A 10000-nucleotide genomic window follows, 5' to 3' on the forward strand; every position below is an offset into this window, starting at 1 on the left:
ACATATATATACACATATATATACACACATATATATACATATATATACACATATATATATGCATATATATACACATATATATATACACATATATATATACATATATATGCACATATATATACACACACGTATATATACATATATATACACGCATATATATACATATATATATACACATGCATGTACACATATATATATGCACACACATATATACACACACATATATATTCACATATATAACTACTTAATTTACTCACATAAAATTAATATACGAAAGTATAGATTTATGCGTAAACTTTAAGTATTTACTTCAAAAGTGCTCAATACGTAGGTAGAGCTAGTTAGTAATTTATAAAATATATATGGCGATTAAGCTTAATCGCCATATACATTTTATAACTTACTACACACATATATATACACACATATATATATACACAAATATATATACGTATATATATACACATATATATACACACACACATATATATACACATATATACGCATATATATACGCATATATATACATACATATATATACACACACATATATATATACACACATATATATACACACACATATATATATATATACATATATATATTACTAGCAGCATATATTCGAAGTTACCTGATCGAAAAATTGCCGGGCGCGGGGATTAGCTTAGTTACATATTATTTAAGATACGTCGAATATCCTAACTTGTTACGAAAATTGACCACAAGTTAGATCTAGAGAAACATAAAATACATCCACCTTGGGCACCAAACGTGATGTAACACTCAAGCCTTAAACGGGAAATACGTCTCATAGCTTAAATAATTAAGCTCACTTCTGGTTTTAAACGCAACTGTTATCAGCTGTTCATAATTAAAAGTAAATAAAATTTAAATTCAATTAAAAATAAAATAAATCAACTTTAAATAATATTTCTAAATATAGTAATTAAAAGGATTCCATTGCAAATAATTCAGGACATCGAATTAATTATTAAAATAGATTTTCTTTAATGGAATATGCAAATGAAAATATTCATTGAATGCAAATTTCTTTGGATTATATAGTATATAAAGAAATTATGCTGGAATAACATTGTATAGGAGTCCGTTTTCAGTATGAAAATGAATTTCTGAAACAGTGTACTTTATTTTATATATATATATATATATATTTAATTGTGAACAACACGCAAGAATACGACCTTATTTTATATATATATATATGTCAGGTCATGTCATACTGGTACCATGTAACACAGTACTACCTGCCTCATGGGCGGGTAACCGGCGACTAAACTGGTTCCCCCACCAGACTTGTTTGGTGAGGAGGCCGGCTAGTCTCCCTGAAGAATTAAAAACAAGACTTTCCAAAGGGCGAATGAACCCTTTTTCAGGGTAAACGGCCAACTAGCAACGTGTGTGTTTGTGCGTATGTATGTGTGTGTTGGGGTTGAGAGAGCTCCCATAAGCTGTGGTGAAGGTAACCTTTCTAGAAGAAGCAAATCTCTGATTTAAAAAGCCATAAAGCGGGAGACCAGTACCCGCATTAAGCTGGTCTGCAGTTTAATTTGTTGCTGGCTATCTTGCTCTTGCTTTTTGCTGGATCTCAATATTTTGAACCGAGAGAGAGACTTAGCTGTCGTACAAAGCTAAGACTCTGTAACATCATCTGTGTATAGATACTCCCTCAGGCATTTGTCTATAAAATGGTCAAGTGGCGATGGAAAAGTTGTGACGCGTGGAGGCTTGAAATGCTGGAAGCATGTAATAATTAATCTCAATGACCGTCTTCAGTTTCATGCCTGCTTGAGCATGTTAATTCACCATTAGGACTAAAAAAAAAAGTCATTTTTGGCTGATGGAATTTAAATGTCTGAGGGAGTGGCACTCGTCTGAACAAGACGTTGCAATCATCATATATATAAGTAGTTGTAACGTTCGAGTGTGTGTGTGTGTGTGTGTGTGTGTGTGTGTGTGTGTGTGTGTGTGTGTGTGTGTGTGTACAACTCTCCTACAGCCCACACCACTGGGCCGATCATGACCAAACCTGACATGATGATGGTCTCCGACTTAGGGGATGGCTCACACCATTTTTAAGCCTAAAGATTAAGATCATATTTGGGGCGGCTCTTCATGGTTCCAGACAACTTCTTTGTGAATTGATCAGCCGCCTCCATCCCAACCAATTAAACAAATGTTAACCATTGTGATTCTTATTAATTGTTTCAATTTTTATGTGTAACAATATAAATGTCAACTTTGATAAGACCTATTTGCTTTAAAGTTCATAGTTGGGTTCTAGTCAATTCAGGAGGTGGTTAAAAAAATTGAACATCTTAAGCAATACTTGCTTTTACAACATTCACTTACTGCTTTGATGCCCGCGAAGCGTGTACCGAAGCGTACAACAAAGTCCCACACAAAGCACGGATATTTTTGCTATTTTTGCTACTATATATATATATATATATATATATATATATATATATATATATATATATATATATATATATATATATACTTATATAAAATGGGTTAAGAAATTCCAACGAAAGAAAGATGTATATTTAAATAAGGGGGTAGTCACCAACAATGTGTATTTTTTAACATCATTTTATTATTCCGTGTCTTGGTTTTTCATTGAGAATTATGTTTAGATCATTGTAATAATGTTTTTAAATCATTGAAATCGTTTTTAACGCGTTTCAGACGTTCTGTGAAGCGTCCTCGTCAAAAATTATTTTCAAATGTGTTGGAGCTGTAAAAATAGCATTTTCGTAGTTCATTTGAAGTGTTTCCAAGCGGTGGAAGCGTGTAAGTGTCTACTATTCATTGGAATGTTACACACATTCTCAAACCAATAAAAGAACTACGAAAATGCTATTTTTACAGCTCCAATACATTTGAAAATAATTTCTGACGAGGACGCTTCACAGAAGGTCTGAAACGCGTTAAAAACGATTTCAATGATTTAAAAACATAATTACAATGATCTAAACATAATTCTCAATGAAAAACCAAGCACGGAATAATAAAATGATGATTATAAATACACATTGTTGGTGACTACCCCCTTATTTAAATTTTATATATATATATATATATATATATATATATATATATATATATAATGCTTGGTGTATACGTTTTTTTTATTTCTTATTTTCTGTTTTTCTTCTTTTTTTCAGATTGGATCAAATCCTTGGTAAATCTGGAAGTAAAAATAAAGACGTGTATGAATCCAAGGTTAGCCTCGCTTCGCGAGTAGTTAAGGTAGAAAGGCAGGTAAATACAGTTGGAAAGTTACATTTCTTTTTCAATTTCATAAGCTTAGGCACCGCCAAAACTGGGGGGGGGGGGCAGGTAAGTACTTTTTGACGGACCGTCTTTTTAAAAATCTACCAAAAATCAGGTAATTATCCGATCAATACGAAATTTTCAGCGATTATTAAGAGTAGAATGAACTTTATAACAGTGTTCTAATTTTTCATAAACGATATTTATATATATTTTTTTTGCTTACAAAACCCCCCTTGTTTTGAGGGGGTACAAATATGCTTAAAATAATCATCTGAAACTGAACACAACATATTGTGTTGTTGTAAGGGACAGAATTATAGATTAAAAAAAATTGTTTGCATACCTTATTTTGACGTCTGAATATCAGAACTTGGATTGTGTTTAATTATCCCGCTTTTGAGTTTTGAAGTGTGAAATTCGGTAAATATGTTAAGTAAAATAATTAATTTAAGTTAAGCAAAACAAAAAAAAAAAAATAATATTTATACGAAAAAAGCCATTTTAAAATCTTTGATAAATAAATTAACAATTTTTTTTTAGCGAGCCGAATAATGCATGACCATTATTAAACAGGGCATGCTTTGAAGAATCGATACAAAAAAAATCGATAAATATTGTGCCCTTTGTGTTAAAAATAGCATCATTTTTTCGATCCCGTTTGAAAACGTTTGCCGCCTTTCGACTACGGTGGACCAAACGCGCTGAAATAATTTTTTTTATTCTGCTTTAAATTGCCCCCCCCATTTTGGGGAGCCTGGCCCTCACACACATACACATTAAAAACCAAACTCATACAAATGGTCACCCATCTGGTACTGGCCAGCCTCGGCGTTAATAATACATTGAAATTTTCGTCACTGAAAGTTTTTTTTTGCCTGTTTGGTCTTCCATAGTTTGCTTTTTATTAAACACAAACGTAAAAATTGTTGATCTAGACTCTAGATCGACGCGAAGTAACTGGTTGCCTATATAAATAAGTGGAATTATTTGAAATTCAGGTACTTATAATATTTTTGCATATTCTCATAGAAAATCATCCTAAATCTTAGTTAGACAACAAATAAATAAATTAATCAGTTCAAAAACCTTTCTTTTTTTTAAATATTTATGTACGTTTTTTGGGCAAGACAAAAAATGTCAATTGTTAACTTTTGGGGAAAATTTAACATTTAAAATTTAATTAAAAATAGTAGAAAAAGTTTTACATTATTCTGTTTTCTATATGATAAAATTCAGGGTTTTATCTTTCTGGAAAAAAAAAAGTTACTCAGAAATAATGGATTTTAATAAATGTAATTTCGTTTTAAAAAACAACAACTTGATTTTTCGGCCATTTTTGGCGGTGCCTACATAAACTGGAACCTTCAGTTATCATGACATTTTCAGCTTTAAAATGGCTACTATTAACCCAATCTCTCAGCCTAGTTCCAGTTTATACCAGTGACTTTATAAAGGTAATGCCTCCTACATTTTACTCCACCCGAATGGATCATAACGGACTGCATATTACATTGTTATGACTGAACTTATGCATTTATGACTTGAAAGTTTCCTCTCTGTTGAAGATATTGATGGTGTTAGACTAAGAAAGCAACCCCTATCATAGACGTGCGTCAGAAGCAGAGATGCGTCATTGAATTTCTTCATGATAAAAAAATTTAACAGATCAACATTTATAGGTGTCTGTTAAGTGTTTACGGAATCGATACAAGTTGATATTAGCAAAATTAGGAGACGGTTTCGTCGAATTCAGAGTGGTGACAAAGATGTTAGTGACAAGCGCGCTCCGGACTTTCACGAACATGATATCAAAAGAGGCTGGCAAAAGTGCATTGAGAATGGTGGTGACTATGTAGAAAAATAAATTCTGGCGAACAAAATGTTGCTCGCTTTAATGACACCACTTTCGTCTTCGTAGCTCTTAAACGTTTTAGTTTTTAGGTTAAAAAAAATAGGAGGCATTACTTTTGGAACGATCCTCGCAACAACTCGTCTCAATAATTTTCTGACAAAAAATACCATAACTATTAGGTTATATTACGACAGTATTATTCAGCTTTTATTATTATTACGATATTTATACGATAGATTAAAACATCTACGCATACAAGTTTAATGTATATGTGGAGGACGAAAGAGAATATGAAACAGAATTTCAAAGTCGATCCATACAAAATAAGTAATGTTTATTTACAATTGACGACGTATTCGAGTAATAGCCAGATATACAGTCATTGATAATAAAGGACTCGCAATGACCCGTGGCGTAATAAATATAATACTAAATAAATTCAGTTTCAATTGACACACTTTTAGAGGTTAAAGATTCAATCCTTGGTGGTGATACGAAGAATATAATTGCGAATTACTTCAAACTTCTCCTTTGTCATGACTGATGGAACGGGAGCATACTATCCCTGGATTAAATAAAGAATTTCGTCCAAAATTCCGTACAAATTTCTGAGTTAGACAGAAAGATTCGACAATATATACCTAAAGAAGTTCAGTGATTATATCGACCGAAAATGAGAACAGTAGTGCGAAAAATTAATTAATCTCAAAATGTCAGAAACATTGGAAATGGACAATCTCGAGCTGAACCTGAAAAGAAAACATCTGTTTTAAAAAGTGGCTCGTTCAGCAGAGGGCGAGATTAGTAACTCGGCAGTCGGAATTTGTTGCCAACATTAAAATTCGTACTGTAAAAGATCTCAGGTTGACTGTAGAGGTTATTCCCCAAGTCTGGCTTTGAGTAACGGTTAGATAGCTCTTAGCTGTCTAATTCCCAGTGTGGCGCCAATATGATGTTATCTATTTGTTTAGACGTGAAAGCGTATTTCCTGCATTTTCGATTGACTGAAATAAAATACGTGTATTCGAATTCAATTTCCAAACATTTGATACAATTCTTACAAAAATATTCGTTTGCTGTTAATGATTGTGTTGTTGAGAATCATTTTGTGTGAATCGGATGATCATTGTTGGCATTCGTTTCTCCGATATCTTTCTAGTTATAATTCTTTCTTGAAATGCATTGAATGCTTACGTGAAGGTTGCCAAAATCCCTAAGGGAAAGTGCTTCCGTGGAGCGAACTGAATTCGAACTTGGCAAACCAAAGTTATTAGACACTGTCATGCACCTGATGCTGATGCGTATCCCGATGCATAAATATTTTCATATATATATATATATATATATATATATATATATATATATATATATATATATATATATATATATATTGCAACCTCATAAAATAACTAACTTTTTTATTTTTACATTTTCAGGTGGAAGACATTGAGTCAAAGTTGGATTTGCTTATTGACTTATACAAGGAAGATCGACAACTGGTCCTTAGACACGTGCTTGGTGAATCAGGTGCTCCGGAAGGGGCGGTGGTTGAGAGTCGCCAAAAACCGCAGCCATTATCGTCCATAAAGCCGCGACCTATCCTAGTGGATAAACAGTACACTAGCGAGCCCAACACGCCGACAGGTGCGCGAAATCCAAGCCGACCTATGCAAAGAAATCTATCTGATCTCGGACAACGGATCAAGAAACGGGTCACGTATCGTTGCCTCTCGTACAACGAGGTGCCACACCGAACTATGTCAGAGCGGATAACGTACGACAGGAATCGGCCGATTAAAGATCTGTTTTCCGCGGAACCCCGGCAAGCCCGGAGCTGCTTTCTGACACCGCCAACGGCGAAGGACCCGTCGCCGATCGGGGACGAACAGACACCGTTGTGCTTCGTTTGTTCGGAAGAAGATAAAGATGCCTTTAATGAAGAACTCGGTCCCGGTGAAGGGGCCTGTTCCTCAATAAGTTCGCAGAATAATGGCCAGAATGAACACAAGGTACTTTGTGCAACTAAGTCGGTCACCAACAACGTGGCAGTCACGTAACAAATAGCGGATATGTAAAAATGATCAAATTGTTAGCAAACAGATGCATGCACATGTATATGTACATACATTACATTTAAATATACATATGTATATATGTGTGCCTTCGGTGGCTGGTAGATTTAATCATATACATTGATATATATTTAACATGTGCACACACGTCTATGTGTATATATGCATATACACTTTTATAAATTAACACATAAATAAGTATACACGTATTTTCATTTATACACATGCAACATCTATATACCATTGTATATGCATACACTAGAAAATATATATATATATATATATATATATACAAACACCGAAATAAATATATACAATCAAATATATCAATATACCGTTAGCAGCTCTTATGTGTGTGTGTGTGTGTGTGTGTGTGTGTGTGTGTGTGTGCGTGTGTGTGTGATTATATATAAGCAAAAATATACTTTCAAAAAAGGTTACAAAAAACTGATTAATTTGGCCTTTACTGACGAATGATTTATCAGGGTGATTAGAGGATTGTTTAATATATAAACTAATAAACACGCGCGAATATATGTGTGTGTGTGTGTGTGTGTGTGTGTGTGTGTGTGTGTGTGTGTGTGTGTGTGTGTGTGTGTGTGTGTGTGTGTGTGTGTGTGTGAATAAGAATAGATAAAATGGTATGACGATATGGGATAGAGAAAAGGAAACCTATAGCATTAGAAAAATATCAACGTTTCGTCTCCATTTTGGGGGGATTCTTCAGGATGATAACATGATTGAGAAAAATTATATAAAAATCATAATGAGCCGAAAGATTTTCTTTAATAGTGATCCTCTACAATGTGGGGAAAAGTATATATACATATATATTCTTTTTACGGTCTTCAATTTATCGCCAATATTGAACATCGCATTTCAAAAGAGCATCGAAATGTAATATATATATATATATATATATATATATATATATATATATATATATATATATATATATGTACATATATATATATATATATATATATATATATATGTACATATATATATATATATGTACATATATATATATATATATATATATATATATATATATATATGTACATATATATATATATATATATATATATATGTACATATATATATATATATATATATATATATGTACATATATATATATATATATATATATATGTACATATATATATATATATATATATATATATATGTACATATATATATATATATATATATATATATATATATATATATATATATATATGTGTGTGTGTACAGGAGAAAAGCGACTGAAAAAATGTATATACAAACCAAAACATACTTTTTCCGCACATAAATGATAAATGAAAACCTTTACAGAATTGTAACATAGAGATCTTTCGGCTCATAATTTCATTTTCCACAAGCTTTTGATCATCCTGAAGAAGTCCTACGAAAATAGGGATGAAACGTTGATATTTTTATAATGCTATAGGTTTTCCGCTTTCAACCATATAAATATCGTCTTGGAAGTTTTGAAATTATATATATCATTCATTTTAATTCTACTAGCAAATCTTATTTTCTGGATTACAGTTTATAAACTTTCGATTACACTAATTATATCTTAAGGATATTCAATATAAGTAATAGGGTAAGAAATCATATCAAATCAAAGATCGTAAAAGACAAATAACATTCGATCAAATTATTGTAATGTGAAGATAGGACCTGAATATAAACAATTGTTTCCTAACTCACAAACCGGGTGAAAGTAGGGCTGAAAAATATTTATTACAAATGATCGATATTTCAGTAAGAAATCCAAAGCAAATTAATATATCAATATTTCAAATATTCTTTCTTTTTACGATCTTCAATTTATCGACAATATTGAACATCGCATTTTAAGAAAGCACCGAAATGTAAAGAAAATTCAAATGAAGAAACTTTTGATTTCCAATGAAACATCGATTTTAGAAACGTGTTTCTTCCAAAGTTATTTTATTCCTTTACACACACACACACACACATATATATATATATATATATATATATATATATATATATATATATATATATATATATATATATATATATATATATATATATATATATAGGATAATCATTTACTTAAAACGTACTCGGTTTGTATATATCAATCGTAATGAATTAAAACATTTTTCTCGTAAATTAAGTATTTTATAATTAAAAATCTTTTTTTATATAAATTTTGCAAATTTGGAAAAGTCCAAGCTCAGTGAATGCCTTTTTATTTGGTTCCAGAGCATATATAGTGTAAGATAATAATTCTCCAATATCAAGTTTTCTCAGTTGGTTATTTTAATAGCCAACAGAGAAAACTTGATATTTGGAACTTGAAAAAGTATTATACTACACACACACACACACACACACATATATATATATATATATATATATATATATATATATATATATATATATATATATATATATAAATAACAATAAGTTTACCAAGGTAATCAAAATGGTAAACTTAAAATATATTATACATATTAAAGAGTTAATATTTACAAATAAAGTAATTTCAACATGATACATTATACACACACATATATACACGTACAATGTCAAAGAAACTATTAAGAAAACTGGTTTTGTGGAAAGTTGTTTGTTTTCCACTGTTAGCTTCACTTTTGGACTGAGAAAATGTAAATCTGAAATGAGATATTCAAGAAATAATATTAGAAATGAAATGTTTTTTAACTGTTTGAAAATCAATCGGAACACTTTTCTTCAGATCTTGTTTTAATTTATGAAAATTAATAAAATTAATGCA

The 10000-nt window shown here is 31.1% G+C and overlaps 1 protein-coding gene across 1 annotated transcript in view; it reads left to right on the forward strand.

Moving 5' to 3' along the window:
- The window catches only part of LOC145279599 (uncharacterized), a 1226395-nt gene extending 1219100 nt beyond the window's left edge, over positions 1 to 7295 (forward strand). The window contains exons 12-13 of the mRNA XM_080130763.1: positions 3189 to 3285; positions 6589 to 7295. Of these exons, the coding sequence (XP_079986889.1) occupies positions 3189 to 3285; positions 6589 to 7209 (718 nt within the window). The 3' untranslated portion in view covers positions 7210 to 7295. The remainder of the gene's footprint in view (positions 1 to 3188; positions 3286 to 6588) is intronic.
- Positions 7296 to 10000: the final 2705 nt, after the last annotated feature.

Source organism: Euprymna scolopes, chromosome 7 (genome assembly GCF_053919585.1).
Source record: "Euprymna scolopes isolate OS-2025 chromosome 7, ASM5391958v1, whole genome shotgun sequence".
NCBI lineage: Eukaryota > Metazoa > Mollusca > Cephalopoda > Sepiida > Sepiolidae > Euprymna > Euprymna scolopes.